This window comes from Quercus suber, unplaced genomic scaffold (assembly GCF_002906115.3).
Source record: "Quercus suber isolate HL8 unplaced genomic scaffold, Cork oak 2.0 scaffold_1107, whole genome shotgun sequence".
NCBI classification, from domain to species: Eukaryota; Viridiplantae; Streptophyta; class Magnoliopsida; order Fagales; family Fagaceae; genus Quercus; species Quercus suber.
The window spans coordinates 69,949-95,010 of record NW_027070512.1 but is presented as its reverse complement, the minus strand read 5'-3'; the positions used below and the strand labels follow the sequence as shown (position 1 = coordinate 95,010).

Sequence of the window (25,062 nt, the reverse complement as noted above, 5' to 3'; positions counted from 1 at the left end):
AGACCAAAAATAAATATTATATATACCATTCATTTTTGTAATTTATACCAATCCAAAATCTAGCAACCTATATGTGCTGCATACATTGCTGGTTTATAACCAAAAAAATAGGAAGATGCTACAACTGCGGCAACTAGAAAATGTTTAATTCAATCTGCTGGATTAATTGTGTAATTTAGTTGTCTTTATTTCTGGAGTAGCTTGAAGACAATCTGGACTGTGTCTGAAAGAAATCAAATGGGGCTCCCGATCCAAAAGACCTTCGAGTATTTGGTGAATCTGATAGTAAAGGTTCATAAACTGGATTCCTGTTCTTGGGCTGAGTTATAGACAAAGGGGAAACCTCTTTCTCTAAGATGGGTCTTGGCTGTGGTTCAATGCTCCCGAGAGACAAAATAGGTCCACCCAAGCGTTCAGCCTGCTGAAGTATATTGATTTTACTTGGTCTGTATGTATATCGGAAGTACTTGAGAGCTAGAATTGGACCCATCCCAGCAACAACTATGAGCTGCAATGGAATTCAAGTGTCATCAGTACATAAACTTGGCACTACTAAGATGGGTATTTGCTGCCCTCCAGGGCTGTGCCTCTCAGGCAGGCATTTTAGGTTTGGCAGAGAGGGTAGCTTGGCCTTTTGTGTGTGTATGTGTGTGTGTGTTCTCTTTCTTTGCTTGAACTATTTAACAGAAAGCCTTCTTTCCCTGGTTTGGCAACAGTTGGTAAATCATTGAATCTGAAGAGCAGATAAAGGGGTAAGAACAACAGTGCCTTGCTAGTCAAACAGGACTACAGGAGAGTGAAAGGTATGGTTCATCTCCTAGAAGAATATATGAGGGAGACCAAATCATAGTAAAAAGTCTCACTGTCATCATTTTTCCCACAAAAACTGCAACAATAAATATTCCCTATCTCTCTCTCTCCCTCTTTCTCCCAACAAAAAAATAAAACAAGAAGAGAGAAACATTAACTAGAAAGAGATACTTACGAACACAGTTGTCCAATAAGATGGTTGTCTACACAACCGAAACATAATTGTATACATCCCTGATGATGGAAGGGCACTGAAGATCCAATTGATGAAATAGAAGGAAGCCAAATTCCCCCATATAGCAATACATTGCAGTATTGTAAAGGAGCTGCATGCATCAAAGTAGTCAGAGCAGACTCAAATCATTTTTAACCTTTCTAGAAAGTTTTCAGAAAAGCTTTCAGGGCATAAAATTATGAGCAACACTAAAAGGAATAGACATGTTTTAAAGTTAAAATAAATGAATCTTCTATAAAGTGTTGTACACATAGGATGAAATTTATCGCTATATGGTGAATACAACAGTAATGCTTGTTTTTCTTTCATTCTTGGTGATTAAGGAAACACCATCTTTTTAATTTTGTATTGAGATCAGAAGGATATAATCAAAGATTACTAAAGCCAGTTTAGATAATGCCAAAGTTAGTTCAGAGGACTAGAGTGAAATTTGCATTTGCGACCAAGAATGAGATTGAATCTTACTTGGTTTCCAGTGTCACAACAAAAGCCTGCAACCAAATACATCCAGAGAGTGCCACCATTGAAACCTCCTCCATTTCACTTTTTTCATAGGCATACGCATGTATGCTGATTACAAACACAACAATTGCCTGCAGATCATAGCCAGCATCAATAGGTAAAAGTAACTGGTATAAATTTTTATTGAGCAAATCAACTCATTTGAGTAGAAACTTCAATTTGCTTTTATATACGGGAAAAATACCTCTTATAGATATTATTAAATGATCTGAGATGAACTCCTTTTTTCTTTTTCTTTTTTTGGTTTTATTTTGTGGTTGATGAGCAATGACTGTCGTTGAAAATAACACCAAAGGGGAAGCAAACCATTTTGTACACAGAAGTTATACAAGAGAAGCACCAGAAAAGAGGAAAAGGAGAAAGAATCTATAAACAAAATCTCCTAAATCAACAACAAACAAAACCTTAGTCCCAAATTTTTTAGGTTAGTCTGGATCCTCAATAGGTTAGTTAGGGTCAGCCGTATATATTCTTTTCTTCCATTCTACCCTATCTATAGTCATATTCTTTGTTACTCCCTTAATTGTCATGTCCTTTTTTTATTATTTCTACTAATGTGTTTTTTGGTCTTCCTTTACCTTTTTTCGTTACAAACTTGGATCAACTCGCTCTTTCTTACTGGTGCATTAGTCACTCTTCTTTGAACATGACTTAACCATCTTAAGTGTCTCCCTCATCTTTTCACCAATAGGGGCTACCCCTATCTTTAAACAAATTTCTTCATTTTGAACCCTATCTTTCCGTGTATTTCTATTTATCCATCTTAACATTCTTATTAATAGGACCACAACTCTAGTACAAAAGAAATTTTTTGATTAGAATACAAGAAATTAACAAGGGAAACACCAAAAGTGAAAGAAAATATGCTCAAACTAAGCTTACAAACCATGGGTGCAACGATTATAGTAAAAGAAGAAAATAGGACTCACATGGAAGAGAGATCGCCCAAACCATCCAGCAAATGTGCTAGGATTTAGAAGCCTGTTTAAAAATTGATACTGTGAGTTCAGTGACCATTGACCAACAGGAAGCCTAATGTCCAAGCTCACATCCCCACAAATAAAACAGTTATAAAATCTAATACATAAAATTTGAAAAAATAAGGTGGATAACAGTATGAAATCAAACCTCCCCGCTTGGCAGTAAAATAAAATTTGTGGATGCTGCATAACTGTTTCTTCACTAAGATCTTTGTCAAGGACACTGACTAGAACAGGAATACTAGTGTAGAAAACATTGTAAGCCATCAAGCTGAGAGAATTGAAAAGACTAGTTCCAGAGACACCTGAAATAAAAGAGAAACTGAAAGTTCTCTAATGTCAGTACATCAGAAAAAAAAAAAAATCAAATTTGAAGGAAGTCTAATACTCAAGACCATCAAGAACCACAATAGAGAAAGGCATCAAAACAAGGGACAGTGGAAACTCACAAGATTTGGATGAAACAAATCAGAAGGGATTTATAAAAGGAATACTGGGACAGAAACGCAGTACGGTTGTATGAGTACCGCCCATGGACTAGTATCAACCGCTTCAGAAATCTGAACTCTGCAAAACAAGAGCAGCAGTCAAAAAATTTCAATATTATTGTAATATGATACTCCCTTTGTCCCAAATTGTTGGTCCAATATTCCATTTTGGGATGTCCCAAAATGTGGTCCTCTTTGAAAAGTCAATAAATAAATTTCCTAACTTACTCAATTTAAAAACTCAATACCATTCGTTCAATAAAGTTTATATTAATGAGGGTAGTTTTGGGAACTTATACATTTTTAATTAAAAGAAAACACATTAAATAGTGTTCCCTTAAAAAGTTGGATTTTCTAAATAGGACCAAAAATATGAGGAGGGAGTATTAAATAAATAAATAAAACTAACATTAACCATCATGTGTATGTGACATGATGAGTTCAAAGAACAAGAAACAAAACTTGGAAGGACATTATAAGAAAGGGAATTTTTTCAATATGGAACGAGCATTAAATAAGATGAAAGCAAATGATCCTAGCAGGCAAAGAAAAGCCATCATATGAACAACATTTTCCTAGTGCAATTCTGAATTTATTAATGAAAAATTCCATAACAAGATATGATTTTTTGAGAGGTAACTAGGGACATGGCCTTAGATATGGTAAAGTTGTGCAAAAGGATCCATCTAGCCAATCCCAATTAGTTGGGATTAAGGGTTAGTTGAGTTGAGTACAATTCCCAAAAGAGAAGGTAAACTTGCATGGTTTACTTCTAAGACAGAAGGATCACGTTTGAAGGAGCTAAAATATCTTTTAAGTAATACAAAATTAAATCATGCAAAAGACGTCTTCTGATAGACAATATTGCAGTTCACCAGATTTCTTCACAAAAACTTCAGTTTTGACAGGAAATTCTGAAATGAAACCCACAAGCATAAAATATGCTCGAAGAAAAAATTTTTCCACATGATCATCACTGCATTATTAGTTATTTAGTTCCCAACAGCAATAGAACCAATGCATGATGGATTTATAGTTCCAGTTGAGGGCGCTATTGGGATGGTTTGAGCAACTTGCATAAATTGACAACCTCTTGCCATTTGATTTTATGTAGCTTTAACAAGATCATAAGAAAATTGTGTGAATGCTTCTAGATCTGTAAGAGTGAAAGGAACAATGATGTTATCTCCACCAATCATAATCTAACCATTTAAGTACAGTTGATATAGTTGAGGCTCAATCAAAAAGTAGTCTTGGGGGGTGGGATCACTTTTGTATACATATAGCATATAATATAATCTAATTTTCTCTTTTAAATTTTGTAGTGTCTATACAAACTTAAATAGTTTCTCCTGCACTTCCTAGTTTTAGCTCAAATGTGTGGAGCGTTTCAATGTCAAAACAGGTATCAGCACATGGAAAAGCTAGGGAGAATTCATTTTAAAGCCAAGTCAGCATCGAAAGTTGAGACTTCAATGGAGCATTACGGATGTTCACACACAAAACCGATAAAGATAGCAACTAACATTTTGCATTTGAGAATTCCTTTTACAGAAATATAACATTTGAAAGAAATTAATAGCAAAGTTTAGCTGTAATTCACAACCATCAAACAAAAATCAAATGCAATACAAGTACATACCTACAAGTTTCTATCTAAAACAACTTTCTCATCCAGATATGCACACACAACACAAGCAGAAATGCATGGATAGGTATGCATTAACTTACTCCCAATACTATAATCAGCTGCCCTCGCTGCCTGCAGTCCTTCTCTCCCACTGATGCCAACACCAATATCAGCTTGTTGTATCATCCTCACGTCATTCCCACCATCCCCAATAGCCAATGTCCTATAGTCGCATGATTTTAAGAGCTCCACAAGCTGCAATAATTAGTACAACAAATATTAAATGTCTACTCTACCAGACAAACAATTGCCCTTGCAGTTAAGAGTATAAGTGAGAGAAGAAAAAAAAAAAAGGTTTTCTCCATAACAAAAGTAGTCATAGCATGTAACCAGCAATTAAACAATCCTTCAAGACCACTAAGACAGAAGATCTTAGTGATATTTCTGATACAGAGGATGCTATATCTAGAGATTCAAAGCACTTGCATCAACCAAGTCCCTTCCCCTATCAAACCCTAAAAACCCTACATACTTTCCCTACAAATAGAGATAAAAATTCAAACCCTAATTCATTCCACAAACACCCTAATTCTTTCTTTTAAAATCCTAAACCCTAAACCCATAAATTCTTGTAACCTTAAACTCACCACAAGCACATGTAGACAGGTTTTCTGTCAGTACCGGCAAACCACGATTTTTTTTTTTTTTTTCTTTCATGCTTTTTTCTTCACTTTGGAACCCACATCCCTAATGGTAGCTGTAAAGCAGCTCTTGCACCCAGACAGCAGATAAGGAATTTATACACAATATAACCAATTGGTTGAAACATAACTTCCTTCTGAATATCTGCTTTAGGTTATGTTGATCATTTTTTAGACATGGCCTACCACCAGCAAAAGATTCAACATAGCCAGTATTAGATTTGAATATCTTGAGGCATCCATTAAATTTGGTTATCAGGAGGATTGGTTTTCTAGGGCCGAAATTTAAAAATTTAGAGATTCTTCCTCCTGGATTTTAATATTTGATTGCCGTAGTTCACAATTCATTAGCTATTAGAAGCTTGGTGCATCTTATATTCATATTAGCGCAGCAGTGAACCTCATTTGTGGGGAGGAGGAAAAAAGAAGACAAAACCATATAAGCAAGAAAAAGGAATAAAAACAGATAAAGAAAATCTTAAAATAACCAAGTATTTGCATGTATGAAGATAAAAAGTAAACTTAACAAGCCAAAGGAGTACAAGGAAAAGGAATACAAATATAAAAAACAAAAAGTTTGATGGGGCCACCTGCGCCTTTTGTGATGGTGTCACACGACAACATATAGCAGTCCTTGACAATATTGCTAATTCAGTAAAGGCTTTCCGATAATACTTAAGTGCAATTTCAAGAGCCCAACCATCAACAGCAAATGCCACATCCTGCTCAAAACATTAAGGCAGAAAATGAAATTATAAGAAAAATTTTATGTTAAACAAGGTACTGCTTGCTTAAAGTTCAAAAAAAAAAAAATAATTATCCTGTTCAATTACATATAGAAATGCAGCAGACCACAATAACCATCACTGTTGCCAAACCTTGTCAAACAATTATGACTTCAAGACTATATCATCCACCAATACAAAATGCAATGTAGGTAAATCTGTTTTAGACTGGACTCTGGAGTCATATTTCACATAGTATTATAGTGCTTCAAATTAGGGATGGAACTAGGATTCGAAGTCGAGGGGGGCAAATATAATTTTCTTGAGGGGGGCAAATATAATTTTTCATGGACTTATTTTCTAAAATATTAAATATATACCTATTATTTAATATTTTTAAAAAGGGGCCACAGCCCCCCTCTGCTTGTACATGGTTCCGTCCCTGCTTCAAATATTTCTATAATAAAAAAAGACTCTATCCCAGCCCCAAATAATTCTAAAAAGACATTAGAATATTTTTGTCATGACATGAGCAAAGTGCTAGCCCCATCCATGCAATACCCGAAAGGAGTAATCAATTTACGATTAGAACTCCCTGTTATCACTTATGAAGCTCAAATCTACCTAAAACATGCCCAATATAAGACTCAACACAAACCTGTGCAACGCCATACACAATCCAAATCCAGACAATCACACAATTCGAGGTGTCACAAATCTCCCTCACTCAAATTCTTAACGTCTTGTAAGGGCCCACATTATTTTGCAATGCCTGAGTCAAAATGGCATCACCAAGTTGGCCCTAATACCATTTGTCATGATCCAAGGAAAGTGTTAGCCACATCTATCATATATCCTAAAAAGACTAGTCAAATTACAACCACACAATTCGAGGTGTCATGGTTTTATGCACAAACACCTACGAACTCAATTTCATTTATTGTGTTACAATTCACATTTTCAATAGATCCAAATTCAGTTCATACAGCAAGTAGTATTATAATACAGATATATGCCATTTAATCATTACAGTTTATTACTTTAGCTCCTAAGAGTGTCAATGGATGCAAATAACTCATGACTGAATTTCAATTTGACTGACAGACTGTAAAAGCTGTACCTTAGGTTCTGACGTTGTTATCCTCATTGTGAGTAAAACTCTCTCTAAACTTTGACGAACTTCATCTTCAGTTTTGCCATCAATTAATAGAAGCTGCCCTTTTGGCTCTGTCAATTCGTTAAAAAATGCAACAATTAATGGTTCTGATATTTGGTAATGTCATAAAATTATATCTAATGAAAAGTTTCAGTCTTCCTAGAGCTTTCAAAAGCAACACTCATGTCGTAATACCTGATAAACCAAGAACACCAATTAAAAGAATATTATGCAACACTCATGTTAGAGACATTCGTATCAGGGAAATATTTCGAACAATAATACAAGGACTCATTAAAAACCCAACATGAATGTTACATAATCCTTTGAAGTTTTAGGATTAGTTCCCAATTTTCATAAATTTACTTCATTATATAATTCAACAAAAAGAGAAAAATTGGAATTAGATCCTTAGCACAAATTAAAACAAAGACCATTTGTGTGTCAAACAGGTATAAGGATGGACAGAAGTATAGAAACCCAGATACATAAAGTCAGCAGGTGAAGCATTGCAACAAGAGAATCACACAGAGCTTGATACTCTGATCATGACTTTTCTCATTTGCATGCATGTGTCTCAAAATTTAAAAGACAAATAGTAGAACATTGTTAGAAAAAAGGGATAAGACAAGAAACGAATGAAAATGACAGCAACTACCAGGGGAAATAAAATTGCATGAGAGAGCAATCTGTATGGCAGTGTTCTGCTTGTCTCCAGTCAGCATCCAAAAGTTTATCCCTGCTTTTCTTAGTGTTTCTATTGTTTCTGGTACACCATCCTGAAAATTTAAAAACAATTGGATAAAGTCAACATTGATGATAAGTGGTTTTTCTCCTTTTTCCCTTTCATTTTTGGTTCTTGTGGATAACAAGTAGAAAATCATATCCCATCCCCTCTCCCCCCACCCCCCCCCCTCCCCCCCCCAAGCCTACCCCAAGGATCAAAAAGAATGAAATTTCATGCAATAAATAAATAAAATATACGTCAACTATCCAGCTACAGATATTCACCTGTAGACGGTCTTCTATTGCAGTAACTCCAAGAATTTCCAAATCATGTTCCAACCTTTGGCAGACTTCAGCAATTCTCCACTGCAAAAGTACGAAAATTGAGGAAACCACAAGTTGATATACTTGGATATATCTTAACTAGAATATTGAGAAGTACATTTTACCTCCCTATCAACTAAGGTGCTGTTAGCCTCTTTAAACAACAAAGACCATTCTTTGTATTCATCTTCCTTTAATTGACGCCAAGCTAAACATAGTGTACGCAGCCCCAATTGAGAATACTGTTCCACAGCTTCAAAAAAAGCCCTTGTTTGCTGTCCTGAAGTAAACTCAGGGTTAGCAGAGTAAGTAATTTAAATTGGTTTGATTTTTTAGATAACTAATACAAATGGCCGAGTATTGTCAGCTAAATGATCAAAAAATTACTATTAGAATCCACCTTTAGAATCTTTCTTCTTTTTTTTTTTTAATATTGAGGAACCCCTCAAGTTATGGGCCAGTGGGACCACCCCTGAGGGTAAAACCCCGGATGCCTACACACCCCCACTAAGTAGGCATCGGGTAAATCGAGAAATGCCTCAGCTAGGAGTCAAACCAAAGACTTCAGGATTTAAAGTTAGTCCAGACACCCTCCTTTACCACTGAGGCACCCCTGGTGGGGGTTCACCTTTAGAATCTTCACACAATAGTCAAGCCTTGCAAGAATTAATGAGCACCACCTTTTTCTTTTTATGAGTCAAAAAAGAGCCACGGTATCATAACAGCCAATAATATTTAGTAATGAACATAACTCATTCCATTGCAAAAGAATAAGGCATATGCAAGCAAATACAATGAATCATCCAATCAGAAGGGTAATTAGTAGACTACATAATGTGAAGTAGCCTTGTCCTCCCAAATCCCCCGTATTCCCATGTGTGAATCCAATACCTTCTTTTTGCTAAAAAAGACATAATTAAGTTCGTAAATAACATACAAAAGCAAAAACTTGAAATTAAATTACCACTACATTAGGAATGTCCTATGGGGGCAAAAATCAAGAACCAAAATTACAATGATCAAGTAAAACAGAAAGGGAAAAACAAGAACAATGCGATAGAGTCACACTCCAAGCAAGGAGAGTATGTAAGAAAAAAGCCTTAATCTCTAGCAAGGACCGCTCAAATCCCTCAAAGCATCTAGCATTTCTTTCACTCCAAATACACCACATCAAGCAATGCGGCACAAGTCTCCAAAAATCTATATTGTGATGTCACCCAAATTTACCTTGCCAAGAGTCAAACAACTCAAATACCTTATGTGGCATAACCCAATGAAGTCCAAACAAACAAAACACCAAAAACCATAGCTCAAAAGCTATGGTGCAATGAAGCAGAGGATGATCCATATATAATATTTATTAAAGTATTTCAAAATACATACCTATGAATTAATTATTACTTTTTTCATATGCTAAGCATAACAATACAAGTATTAATTAATTTAAGTATTCATACCATATCATGTCTTAAATTTTCAATAATGGATGTATTGTCATTGCCATATATATATATATATATATGGCAATGACAATACATCCATATCCCACATCATGCTGGTGCTTCTTAGGTCATCATCCATCCTCCCTCCTTAGCAATATAGGATCCCCTCATAAATTGAGAAGAAGAGGGGAGAATGAGATCCAAAAGTGTAAGTTCCAAGAAAACCCCAAAAGGAATGGCAAAGCCTTCAATTTTAACACCCTCTCCCCTCCTGCTCAGCCCAATTAATTTGTCTCTTCCGTCCAACATCACAAGCAACAAGAATGCAACACAAAAGCAGGCTACAACACTGTCAACAGCAACCATGCAGGGTCCTAATCCTGAAACCGCAATACCTATGCAATGACATTAGGGTACTAAACTTGTAGACAACCTAGGACAAAATGAGCACTTCAAATAGATTCGCTCTGACCCACAGTTACACCTACTTGTTTGACTCTATACTTCAACTCTCCCTTCTAAATGGATCAATTTAGACTGCACCATACTCTGAATTTTAATGAGTTGCATATTCCCTTTCCTGGGAAGAATAAAAACCACAAGTTTCTGCTCATGTAGATTTCTGACCCCTAATATAGGCACCTAAGGATATTTATTTAAATAAAAGTAGCATCTGCTACTCTCTCCCTCCAATGAAAATGAGTATCAACTTCAAGAGTGAGAGAATTGATGGTTTGGTGCTTTTATTCCATACCTAAAAATACACAGCTTTTACTAACCAAATGGGAGTGATTCAGTACCAACTTCATGTTTCTCTTCATTAAAATGAGCGAATAAATAAATAAATAAATTTTGTTTCTCATATGGAACATGAATTTGGAAGGTACTCCCTAGCTACACATCTTATAATGCTTTCCTACAATCCTTCTGAAAGAGTTAAAAATATCATCAATAGCTAGGTTTACCAGGACATGCATAAGGCAGAATAGCTTCATCTGCTCCCTTTGTCAAAAGGAGGATCTTTCCATTCTGGCAATCTTTTACAACTACTGACATTCTTTTCCTATCAGAAGTGAACTCAAGAGTTTCCAAGACTTCATATTGAATTGTTGAAGCATTGAACTTGATCTCTGCAATAAATTTAAGGTAAACCATATCATCACCCTCAATATCTGCTACATGCTTTCTATTACAGCAAAAGGCAAATAAATTTTACCAAGAATATTTGCATTCTTATTGACAAAAACCATATGCAGCCGAGCAGCAGCACAAACAAGAGCATCTTCATCCTGAGACTGTGCCTTGTAAAAGATATCTCCAGTTTTGCTATAGGCAACAGAAGAAACAGACAAGAAATATTTCAAAACTATAGTATATGTGCATGTACATCTAAAGCAGACAAAAGTAGAAAGTTTCCTTGATTTGAATCTGAGATGGATCCCAAAATCCCAGCAGGAATTAATAAATGAAACTATACTCACGTCTTAATTGGTATAACTGTATTACATATTGCCATAACTGTAAGAAAATGTATAACATCAGGAGAGCCACTGGAAACTGCATTGTGAAGCTCCACATCTGTGTATCAAAGCATGGAACTGATCAGAACACAAAGTTTTGCAATCTAAAAGAGTTTTTAGAATGGACGGAACAAATAAAGAGAATCAAGAAATACACCAGCAAAATAAGACAAGTTAAGCTTGATAATTCATGCATTAGTATAAACACTTGCATTTTCATTAAATGTTTCCTTCTGTCCATCATGTTAGTCGATTGGACAAATCAAGGGATTATAGCGTGACAAACTCAAGCAAATTTTCCATTGAGTAACCATGTCCATGTGAATCACATGGTCAAGTAACTCAATCCAACAAAAACACTACTTTATAATTTGGTCAAAGCAAGGAAATGGATGGAAAGGATAATGAAAGACCAATCATGAAAAGTTTAAGAATAACGGCAGACTAGAGCATTAGATTAACACAGCAATGATTGACTTAAATCAGCACTAAGTGCTTGGGGTTAAAAATATAAGAAAAGATCAACATTCATGCATTGACTTTCTACATAGAGAAATTTTAAATAAAAAAAAACCCTCAAATTTGGCTGTGATGTGAACCAAGAGAAAGTATGTATGTGTTTTGCTATATTCTAAAACATCACCAAAATCTTCAATACATGATTCTATATAGGTTTTGTTTTTTATAAACATGATTCTATATAGGCGACTCAACTGTATGACACAAATAAAACCCTAAAAAAAATCCAGAGTGATTACTCTTTGACAAGTGTCCAGGAGTAATTTTTGACTTATCTTTATATCCTGAAACCCAATTTTGATTTCACTATGCATTACATAATCTATAGAGAAAAAGTTTGCAATGCAACAACTAAATGTGACAGATATTGCTTATGGAAAAATAATAATAAAAACAACTATATGTGATAGAAAAACAAGAAAAAAAGGAAGAGCTCCAACACTGCAAAGAAACAAACCTTTTAAAGCATCTCCACTATCATTTCCATAGAAAACGCCATTGATACAACATCTTCTAAAGATCATTTTGTTTTCAGTTAAGGTACCAGTTTTGTCAGTTAAAATGTACTCAACTTGTCCCAGGTCCTCACTTATTGCTGTACTGCCACATAAAACAAACAACTCCTAAAGATATATGCAACACAACATTTTTCATATGGTAAAGTTTGTTGAAACTTTTTTCAAGTCACTTACTTTGTTGCATGGGATGGAGTACCAGTTTCTTGGTCAATCATCTCGTTGTCCCAATCAATAAATTTTGCATATAAGCTCTTCACAAGATCCAGGGATACCTGCCAGAAATAAACATTTCAGTTTTTCTCATTACTAGTAACGGCTATACTTTAACGTCTCCACACAATCTCATAATGATCCAGAAAATCAATCAAAGCAAAATTGTCTTAACTAAAAATTTTCAAGTTGTTATTATGGTCTCCCATCATTAATCTAGCACTAGCAAGAAATTATGCAATCCTAAGGATCTATTCTATATGGAATATTACAACTAAAATAAGAGAGGGTCTTCAACGTAAGTGGTATTTTCATTAAGACCACAAAAATTGAATTACCCCTTATTTCTCTCTCTCTCTCTCTTCCAAACTCTTCCTTTTTTATAGTTAAAAATAATTTCATTCAGCAACAGTAAAAAGTACTTATACGAAATTTTCAAAAAAGAGAAATCATACAGTCAAATGCAAGCTAACTAAGAACTCTAAGAAAGAAAAGGAAGGGATGTTTCCTAAGACAACCATCCACTCAAACAAACATCTTAGCAACAATTGCTTCATATTATGAATTGGACACTTGACACCACAAAAAGTTCTACAAATATGCTCTGGCCAAATTATCCATAAAACAAAGGAACAGCATTCTAGGCTTCAGAACATCCATAAAATGCATAGAGTTCAACTATTTCTGGATTTTTTTAAAATAAGATTTGGTTGTGTTAAATAATAATAGCAAACATTCCAAACCATTATAGTGATAATGTAGACAATCTAAGGTTATTAGCATCATATGCAACAGCTTACCTTAATTGATATGGGAATCATGATGGAACAAAGAAGCTCAAACCGAAGAGGGATAATCAATAGTTCAAACCACGGACCTTCCTCTGGATATTTAACATACCATTGCTACCAAAAAAAAAAAACAAAAAAAAAAAAAACAACCAAGAAGGTGAGTGTATGTTTGATGATAACAGATCTATATCTAAGGACAGTTAAAATCAAAACTCAATTTAAAATTCAGATTTCAAGCAGAAAGACAACATGCTTCTAGATAATGACACGATTCAGCAGTTAAATATGGAGAAATGGAAATTTAAATTGATTAAAAAAGAAGAATGAATAGATAAGAATTGCAACAAGGGGACAGTCATCAATAACAAAACCAACAAGAACAAAAAGGAACATGTTCGATAATAAATTAATAAAATCACCATATTTTATATCTTTCAAGATTGTTTCAACATGTACAGGCAAACCACTTCACTTTGATTCTAAATCACTTGGGTATGGGATTCAGGTGTAGATATGTGTCTTAAGTGTCTGACTCATCTAATGTTCAAAACTTGGGAATGAGGATCCAAAATTGGGTACAGGTAATTGGACACGCCATGTCAAAAATTGTTCAAAATTCTATCCTTTAAATCTTATCAGTTCAACTATTATATAAAATAAGTTATTGTTATTTTATGGGAACCCTTTCTTTTTATATTTTTCAAGATTGTTTCAACATGTACAGGCAAACCACTTCACTTTGATTCTAAATCACTTGGGTATGGGATTCAGGTGTAGATATGTGTCTTAAGTGTCTGACTCATCTAATGTTCAAAACTTGGGAATGAGGATCCAAAATTGGGTACAGGTAATTGGACACGCCATGTCAAAAATTGTTCAAAATTCTATCCTTTAAATCTTATCAGTTCAACTATTATATAAAATAAGTTATTGTTATTTTATGGGAACCCTTTCTTTTTATATTTTTCAAGATTGTTTCAACATGTACAGGCAAACCACTTCACTTTGATTCTAAATCACTTGGGTATGGAATTCAGGTGAAGATATGTCCCTTAAGTGTCTGACTCATCTAAAGTTCAAAACTTGGGAACAAGGATCCAAAATTTGGTACAGGTAATTGGACACGCCACATCAAAAATAGTTCAAAATTCTATCCCTTAAATCTTATCAGTTCATCTATTATATAAAATACATTATTGTTATTTTATGGGAACCCTTTCTTTTCATTATTATTATTATTTTTTATCTTGGCATGATAAGTAAAAATTAAATCATTGGGGGGGGGGGGGGGGGAGGAGAGGAAGAACCACAATATTAGCCAATAGAATAAAAATGAAGTATGGGAATATGAAGGAGCTCACCACATTTAATCAAAACGTTTATATGGCCATTAAGTATGCATTATAATTCTAATTATGCTTACCTATCCAAAAAAAAAAAAAAATCTAATTATGCTGGAGAGTTCATCCCCAATCCCACCATATTGTGCAGAAATCATGTTCCATATTACGAAAATCGAAGGAAAAGTATAGCAAAGAATCAGTTCAAGGGCAAGTTGACTAACAAACATTACATCAGAAATTCAGCAATTACACAGAATTTCTGGACCCATGAATCCAAAATCCTATTGGAAATTTCATGGTCAACTTAATAATAACAGTGAATAGGACCTTTCAGAAGCCAAAGAATGTCAACATGCAGGGTATTTGGTCGTCATCATAATCAGTAGCACAACAAATAAACCAGCAGTGGCTATGAAGTTCTTGCCATCAGGGACAAGTCTTCAACAAGACAAGGAAGTCGCAATGAGAGTTTTTTATTGGATAATTGAAATGCTAAGTTGTCAACAAAGACATCCTACACATGCTAGAAAGACATGTAAACTCTTCTCTAAGAACTTTATCAAGAGCAAAAGGTCAGTTGTGATGTACCTTCCTTGCTTCTGTGTCCTTCCAGACATTACCAGCTATGCCAAGAACAATAACAACCACTATTTGAAAAACAAATATAGCTCCAGTCAACTTGTCAATCATGGCATCTATAGCTGTAAGCTTTGGTTCAGGTATCCCCCTACACATGCCCAGCTTGGTTTCATTGCCTGAAAAAGTAGAATATGCAGAAATCACAAATCAAGCAATAGCTGCAACTGCTCTCAATACCATCATGGCAATTTGTGGGATTCAGAAATTGTCCCAAGACACCAACAGCAATTTTTTTATATATATATCTTTAGGTAATTAAAAATTTATGAAAAAAGAAGAAGAAGAAGAAAAGATACAAAAGAGGAATCAATGAAGTATTTAAGTATACAGGTTGTGTGCCCAAAGATTCCTTACAAATAGTTACAAATAAAGAGAATTAAGGAAATTGTATAGCATAGGTAGAAGCCATGTGCTATATTAAATATAGCATGTGATTAATATGTTAAAATTGTATTCTAGCATGTGATATATGTTAGTTAGTTATGGATAATGTCATCACCAATAACTAACACCTAGGCTATAAATATCCATGTACAACCATTATAAAGGAGGTCTTTTGTTAGTGAATGAAAATAAGCCTTTGGGAGCTTTTCCTTGAGAACTTTGGCTTCTTTGCAGAGGTGCCTAACCACCTATCAATTTGTTCTAAACAACTCACATCCCATTTAGTTCTAATTCATATTGTAGCCCATCACATTCCCTGCAACATAACCTCAACTGTCATATACAAGTATACAACTGAGAAAAGAAAGATGGATGGAACCAGCCTAATTTAAAGTTCCTACAAGGCTATAATACAAAGCTAGACTTAGTCAAAATCAAATTTTTTGCACTAAGATAGCTCTAGGTATAATTTTACTTCATCGCTCACTGCCATACACAGAGAACTCTATATTACATGTTTATTGTGCTCCATCTTTTCGAAGAAAGAACATATCAGATAAATACATTTTGTGCCTTAAATAACCATCTTGACTTGTGTTTACTTCTTTATTTTCACTTCTCTAAATTTCAAAAAGGATTAAAAATAAGGGGCACATCAGAAATAAACTGATAGTCGTTAGCTACAAGACATTTCTTATTCTCTTACCTATCAAAAAAAATTTCTTATTCTTAAGAACTTACCAGTGTAGACAGCTACTCCACAAGCCCACTCTGTATTCCGCAAGTAACATGACTGGAGAATTGTGTTTTTTATTGTTAAAGGGCACACATCATTATCAAGAAATGGGGGGAACAACCGCAGATTTGCATCAAATCTCCTAATGTCCTTATCTGGACTAGGACACTCGATAACACCCTGTTAAGAAAAAGAGTGTGTAAGAAAATAACATACTAACCACCAATGTTGCAAGTTGCAACATAAGGATAAATGATCAACAAATCTTCCATCTAAGATAATTTACAAGAAACTTGCCTTGATCTTATGCAATAGTTCAGAATCTATTCCCATACAAGCAGAGGGTATAACCCTTGTCTTCAAATCAGTTTCACCATCTAAGGCAGCAGTCTGTTAAACATGTTACATCATGAAATTTTACAAATTTTCTAAAGGACATCCAACCAAAAAGAAATCTCAATACTGGCATCTAGCATCCTTCACAAAATAACATATTTTGATAAGTAACAATCTTTATTAAAGCAGCAAAACTTCCAAGTATACAGGGGTATACAAAGAAAATCCAACATTAACATTTCAAAGAACAATGCTCTAACAAATCTAAAAAAGAATCACAAGAGAAAGATTGAAGAGCTCTAGCCCAATCCAGCATAGAAAGAATGAAAAAGGATTTAAGCTCAATCAGAGATTCAAAGTTATTAAAATACGAGAAATTTATCTTTCCTCGGAAATTGCAGAACCTTGTAAATTTGTCAAAAGATATGAGGTATAAAATCAAAGAAAGAGAAGGAGAAAAGAGGAACCCTAATAGCCTAGCCATAAATTAAAATAAATGAGCCCAACGCCCATCCTACCTTCATTTCAACTTGTATTCCCATAACTTAACTTGGGTTGACCTTGAACGATACTTAGCTCAGCCCAAAACAAGCCCAACTTGCAATACAAGCATACTGGTCTATAATTTGCCATGATCTTGTACAGTCCAAATGACAAGCCAGCCATTTAGTTTCTCAATCAGATCGAAAGGCACAACTATCATGCAAGTCAAATGTACAAGAAATGTAACATCACTGAAAAGTTATACTTTGCTTTACTACCTAGCACCACCAATCTGACCAAAACCTAATGAATTTTATAGATGTGGACTAGATGGCATAACGAGGTCAGATAGCAGCTTTGTCTCTGTTCCAACTAGCTCGACCACATTTTAGACCTGACATCCTAGCCCCAGCCCCTTTCTGCTATCACAGTTGACTTGGGACAGTTGTACATGAGAAAAAGTTCAAATAAGGTCCGCCAACCTGATTTGGTGACAAAGAAGCACCAAAATCCATATTGACCACACGAGCACCATATAATCATGGTTGCTTGCTACTTTCCTAATGGGGAGTAATTATACGACACTGTAAAGTAGTGAATACCCAGCAATGTAATATGACAACAACAAACCTTGGTCCCAAATTTTGGGGTCGGCTATGGATTCCTCAACAAATTAGTCAAGGTCGGTCATGGTATTCTATTCATGCCTCTCTTTTTATTTCTTTTAATTTACACAATGAGAATTTGAGTTTTTGTTTAAGAAATTTGTTTTCTGCTCCCATGAATTATAACTCAACTAGAACTTCCTTCTCGCATAATAATTGGTTAGAGGGTGATATTTTTTTAATGCAAAAATGAGCTATAGCTCAACTAGCACTTCCTTCTCCTATAATACCATAATAATTGGTAGAGGGTTGAGGTCATGGGTTCAAGACCCACCGGATGTGTAACTTACCAATAAAAAAAATGTTTTACACAAAGTAGGAACCTAGTTTTTTTCATTTGTTTATTTTGCTTAAAATTAAGTTGGCAAAAGTATAGTTGTACCTAAAAAGAGTTGAGACTTCAAAAGGCTATACATTCTCTTTTAGGATGAAACTAAGCTAAACCAAACAGGAACTTTTGGGGGGGGGGGGGGGGGGGGGGGGAGAAGAAAGTCCAAATCCTCTGTTAAACAGAAATTTGCAAACATAACTTACACTTGAGCTCACTTGAATACATGGTAGAATTCTATTTTCACTTTCCTGTTCTACTTTCTATAATCAGGGAACACTTCTAAATAACAAAATCAAAATGTAAAATAAAACGATTGGACTGCTGATAACATCAACCTAGGCAAATTCTCAATCAGAATGATATATGGAGCAGCAGATTTACCTCTATATAGCAAACACCCTGTGGATCTGAGGTACCAATCAAAGCAAGATCACATGGCACTTCATCATTCTCCCGGAGCCATATAATGTTACCTACATGAATATCTTGTGCTTGGACCTACAAGTCAATGCACCACCAAGAGATAACAACAAAAGGTTAGATTCACAAAATTTAAGAAAAAATGAGAACATATATCTAATCCAGGAAAGTATCAATTAGACAAAATCTAGTTGAACAGTTATATCATTGGACCTTCTCGCCTTCATTAAATAACATGTAGTTTCTATGCACAAAGTCTATTTAACTCTTGTAGTTTATCTAAAAAAAAAATCTCGTAATTAGGAACCAACAAATGATCTAAAAATGATATTTTTACCAAATGAGTATTCATAAAAATACTTGTGCATAGATATACATTTTGTGTGCAAAGGTACCTAAACAGATGTCTTTCTTTTTATGGATAGCAGTTAGGGGTGGGATACTCACCGATGATAATCTAGTTAAGAGAGGTCAATCCCTAGTTGATAGGTGTTGCTTGTGTCATTGTGATGGGAAATTTGTAGATCATCTTCTACTCCACTGTAAGTTTCCTCATACTTTATGGAGTGAAGTTTTTGAGGTATTTGGGATCCAGTGGGTAATACCGAAAACAGTTAGTTCTCTTCTTTTTGGTTGTAGGAATTAGTTTGAAAAGCACTTGTCAACTACATGGAATATGGTCCCAGAATGTTCAATGTGGTTAGTTTGGCAGGAACATAATACCCACACCTTTGAAGACAATGAGAAACCCTTAGACCTCTTAAAATCTCTTCTCTTCAGTACTTTGTTTCAGTGAGCTCATATTTGGGGTTTTACACATTGTATTTCAATTTCTAAATTCTTACGATCTATTAGCTTTAGTTCTTGAACTATTTGTATTTGTTTCTTGTCCATCATGAACACGATGTTCAGTTCTTTTAATGAAATTCTTATTACCTATCCCCCCACCCACACCCACCCCCCCCCCCCCAAAAAAAAAAAAAAAAAAACCCACCATTTATTTTTCATAATTGTGAAAACCTTAAGTATCACTATTCTAACATAATCAAGAGACTGAATTATGAAGCAGTCGTATCCCTTTAATCAATGATGACACCGACCAAGTTTACCTATTCTTCAATTTCTCCATTTTGCCTATTGGTAACCCATTTTGGTAGCTCTAGAGGGTTAAGGCAATAAGGCCCCCTATCCCTGTTTCCTGTTCCTCTTCACTCAGTTACTAAGGCATAGAGTATGATGTAGCAGCAGGATATACAGGGGTTTCCTTCTTACACAACTTAATGTCTGCAAGGAGAACCTTCATGTCCACCCCTTACTTTATAGAGTGTAACTTAATGTTTTGTGAAATATATATAACCAGAAAACCAATGGCGTGCTTTGCAGGTGTTCTCAACTGGTATCTACTATCTTTGTCCCCCCCTCCACCACCCCCAAAAAAAAATTTTCCTTGGGTAAGAGGCTGGGAGCACACCAACGAATTCATTCACCATTATTTATTGTTAAATTAGAGCAATAAATAATTAATTACCCACCATTAATTACAACACATGCATCAAATAACTACAGAGTAGAGCAATAGGTGCTGGACACACCAAACCATTTGATCAGTTGCCAACAGAGGAAGTTAACTTTGCTCCTTCATTTCAATTTGAAACATAAACAACAAACTAAACCACAAAAAGAGAAAGGGGTTTTAGGAAAAGTTTCCATACAAGTTTTCTTATGCCATGCATAACAACCCAGACTTCCTTCTCATTTGCCTTCTTGTCTGATAGATATCTATTATAATCATCCCACGCCTCTTTTGTTGCAGAGACTGCAAAAATAAAAATAAGGGGACCCCATGTACTGGCAGGATTCACTGGAGTAATAAGCGGCCATAGCTGAAGGCAAGCAATCAGTAAAAAGTATTGGTTCATGAACCGGCTGAAAATAGAAGATATAAAATTAATTAGAAAACTAAAGAAAAGAGGAAAAATAATTTCAGAAAACCATTAAAAAAATATTCAAACATAAAGTCATACTAGACAAAATTTAGAAAATGAAATAAGGAAAAAAATAGTGATGAGCATAAAATCAACCAAAAAAAAAAAAAAACCAAAGGGCCAGTCCACAAGAGAAAGATGAACTACCATGAAATTAACAACACTGTCCAAAATGAGTCGATTTAACCTGTGTGCAGCTCATGCTCAAAAAAATATGGTTTGAACAGTCAACCACAAGAAATGAACCATCACATCATGGCCAAATAATCTCCAGGCATACAAGTATAAACAAGTCCAAGAGAGAGAGAGAGAATTTGATTTTTACAGAATATTCTCAATTTTACTCAAGCAAACTACTACAGAAGTTGTGATGAGAACCAACATAAAATCAACAGCATTAATTAAAGAATCACCTGAACTGTTCCCATAAGTTTTTTGGGATAAAGTTCAATAAAGTATATTTTCTGTTTGATATGCGGTTGGCACAGTAAAGATCACGTGCTGATTCGTCATCATTGATGTAAACGTAACGCTTCATTGTTGAACTAGAATCATCTGATCATGTTTAACTATTCTGCAGGTTCACTACAGAAGCCGCCACAAGAATTAAAGTTCATAGCTTCATATCCTGCCAAAATAAACCAAACACTGCACAAATCACTATTTTCATCCACATAACAAATAGCTGGCATGTGCTACTTAGGGCACACAAGAAAGAAGCCCACAATAAACATTATGAACATGGTATGTTTCTACTTCTTTGCAGTTGTAACAATAGTATGGCCACTTGCACACCAATATTCAGCATAGGGACCATGATCCTACTTTTGAGAATCTAAACAAGGCACAACATGTAACTTTAATATTAGCTGTGTCTAATGTCTTTTAACAGCTGGTTGCATGCACAAATTAAGAGTGTTTGTAGGTACCCACTACCCAGGCAATGTATCTACAAATTTTCACTTTTTAGACATATATTGTGAGAAGGACCTCAATTCAAAACACAGTTTATACAGAGTCATTGTTGGAGCTCAGTTAGTGGTATCAATATGTCAGGCTACATATGTGCATGTGGTGCAAGGTTTATAACTCTATGAGAAAATTTGTAAGCTGAAATACCCTGTATCTCTTAGTGGAAAATCTAACAACATACTATTCTCAATGTATATATCTATTTAAATACCAATTTAATTTATTTAAAAATAAATAATAAATAAAACCCAAAGTTTTTCTACTTGCCAATGCACAAAAATGACATAAAAACATTCAAGAATGAAAAAACCACTTCGTGTTTTCAGTACAAAGAATTTTTTTGGACTTAAAAACTATCTCTAGAAAAACAAAAACAAAAATTGAAACTTTTTTGGTAACCACAATTGTTCAAAATTCAAACAGCTATGAAGGGCTCCTTCCCTCTCCTCTCCTCCCTTCAAACCTCTCACGGCCGAAACTGCTGACCACCACACCTCCCACAGCCCAAACAACCCTACCAAAGCATCATCACATGTTGCCACCATCACTAATATCCCCAGAGTTCCCAAACCTGAAGCACCATCCACTCTCAATTTATAAAACATCATAATGGCCCTTTCTAGCATACCATCAAAGACATTCCGTGCATCCTCCAAAACCTCACATTTGCCATACATGTCGAGAAGTCCACAAAGACACAAATACCAAAAACCATCTTTACAACAAACCTAATGTAGGAGCATAGTGACAGCTTAATGGCCGCCATGTAGGCAACATGTGTCATTTATTTTATGTGTCTAGTTGTCTTTTATTTGTCCTTATTATTCAGTCAAAGTTATTTTCGGGGTTTGTTGGTAGTTGTTACAGCCATTTATATTCCAAAACCACAGCAAACAAGTCCTTTATTACATATCTAGTTTCTATGAGTCTATTCTGACTTTAGCCTTGAAAAATGTAATGTTTTGAATTTTAATTCCATTCTACTATGCTTAGAGGGCTGTTCTAAGCAACTATAGAAGCTACTTGACTTCTACTTTAACAGTAATCCCTTGAGTGGATTTCCTTTGGGTGGTGAGTTTTGCTCTCATCTCTATCAGCAGATTCCATTAGAGTAGCAAGTACTGCTCTTATCTCTACTGGTGGATTTCATTAGAATGGTGAGCTTATGTATCCTTTTGAGTGTGTTCTATTTCTCGTCAACGTTCATCCCTCTACTAGTATCAAAACCCATGAACTCCTTTCCCAGTTTCAATCTAACACCGAGTACTGCAATACTTCAATGCCTTTGGAACAATAAAATCACCTCATAAAAACCCACTTTCTTGCATCTCACAAAATCTAACAGAGTAACCAAGTAAAAGTCACCCTACAATGCAACCATATAATAGCAATCAAGAAAATACTTCCAGCACCCACAGCATGCAAAATAAACAGTTTGGCAAAATGCCCACAACTTCAAAACTACCAAGCATCACCACTCTTTTGAGATCTACCATTCACCTATGTGCATTAAACCTCTAAATCACCGAACACTACCACACCACCAATCACCCATTAGATAAACTAAATCACTGCCCAAAAGCTACCCTTAAACACCCAACAACTCCAACTACTGGGATTCCCAAATTTCTCTAATCCAACACCAAAATCAAAACCACCACAAGGAATCCTAATAACCCCCATCAGTCCAAAACTGACATAGATCAAAGATAAACAAAAGAAAATTTGCTAGAAAAAGGGTGAGAGTGAGAACTCAATGGTACCATCTACAAAGGCTCCTATTTTACAAAAATGCCATTAATGAGACCAAGCTGTTCTTATTTTTTTTAACTACTAAAAAAAACACAGACTAAAAATACTGAATACAAAAAAATGGTGATTTCAAAAAACAGCAATTTTGAGTTACATTTTTCATAAAATCAAAAACAAAAACCGATCCAAAATCAATTTTTCCTGTTCTTTTCCTGTTTCTTGAAACATGAAAGGTTTTTTAAGATCAAGTCCAATCAGCCCATACATTGCAATACAGGGATGCTTATACTTATGCAGACACAAAAAAGATTAACAATACAGTAGAAATTTCAACAATATGATTAGAAACATATTAATAATTGATTACGGTCTAATTAATGCAAGGAAAATGGTAATACTGTCCTCAAGATTCAACTAGAAATTTCAAACGTTGTGATGTTGCTTATGCCTTGTGGGGTGAAGCGTTTAGGATGTTTGGGATTCACTGGGTAATGCAGAGACAGTTGCAACTTTATTCTTTGCTTGGAGAAATTGGTTCAGGAAACATGACTCGGGTGCATGGAACTTGGTGCCCGCATGTCTAATGTGGATTGTGTGGAAGGAACAGAAGAGCCGAACGTTTGAGGATGCTAACTGTTAAGATCCTTGGATCAACTGAAAACCTTGCTAGTCCGTACTCTCTTTGATTGGTCTCGGTTTTGGGGTTTTACACATTGTTCTTCCATTTCAGAGTTCCAAAATTCTCTTGGATCTTCCATTTGACATTCTAATATTTTTTATGATATTTTATATTCATCATCGTGAACATAAAACATTCTTCATTATCAATAAAATTTGCATTACTTATCCAAATATATATATATATATATATAGTTTAAACGTTATTTAAGTTTCCAATCTGCTCTAGAAACTCTTGATTCTTGAATCTAGTTCCTAGTTGGGTTGCTAACACATAACAGCCAAAATAAATAAATAAAAGCAGGGGAAAGGAACTTATTTATAACCCCATTAATACAGTCATTTACACAATACAAGTCAATCACAATTTACTCAATACTTTTTTTTATAAAATAAAAAAAAAAAAAAAAAAAATACAACGCAATAGTGAATTAAAACTAAACATCAAGAACCAATCTTGAATATTAAATATCGCATTAACACTGAGACTGAAAAATAATCCAAATCTTTATAATGGGTTCTAACATAAATTCCAAACCTTCCACAAGAACTATCACACGAGGGCTTCAATTCCTAAAAGCACAAGGTAGTAAAAAAAAATTTTAAAAAAAAAAAAAAAAAAAAAACCCAAAATGGCCATAGTTCTAACCAGGAAAGAAAACCCGTTAACGAAAATCAGTTTCAATCAATGGGTCGTCAAGATTTGAATCAAATTCGATCCAAATGCTACGGAATTTCAAAAAATCTCTCAATGGGTTATCATATTTTCGGAACTAAAATAGAAATATTGAGATTGAGAGAGATGCAAGAAGTGGTCAAAGATCATACCTTTTCTGTTGTTGTTGTTGTTCTTCTTCTTCTTCTTGCTGACGCTGGTTTGTGTATTTGGGGTCTCTCTCCCTCTCCGTTTGAAGAAGGGAAACGCCAATATGTGTCCGTATGTTTTTACTGATTTGACTTCGTGTTAAACTGGTGGCCGTTGCCGTTTTTTGGGTACGAGGGGAATGATTCAATGCGGTGTATTTTTTATGACTATAATTT

General features: G+C 34.9%; 1 protein-coding gene across 1 annotated transcript; it reads right to left on the bottom strand.

Annotated features, from left to right (window-relative positions):
* LOC112001655 (phospholipid-transporting ATPase 2) lies at positions 1–25,062 on the bottom strand. The gene is made up of 25 exons (XM_065769300.1): positions 24,850–25,062; positions 21,033–21,247; positions 20,347–20,560; positions 18,596–18,712; positions 16,697–16,789; positions 16,405–16,579; positions 15,229–15,395; positions 13,307–13,411; positions 12,471–12,568; positions 12,236–12,378; positions 11,221–11,317; positions 10,956–11,065; positions 10,705–10,869; positions 8,423–8,577; positions 8,259–8,339; positions 7,906–8,026; positions 7,212–7,318; positions 5,957–6,088; positions 4,767–4,920; positions 2,997–3,114; positions 2,696–2,869; positions 2,497–2,548; positions 1,511–1,638; positions 986–1,136; positions 1–508 (listed from the first exon to the last, which is right to left on the bottom strand). Exons 2-25 carry the CDS (start codon positions 21,155–21,157, stop codon positions 176–178), a joined length of 3,315 nt encoding a protein of 1,104 aa, XP_065625372.1. The 5' UTR covers positions 21,158–21,247; positions 24,850–25,062; the 3' UTR covers positions 1–175.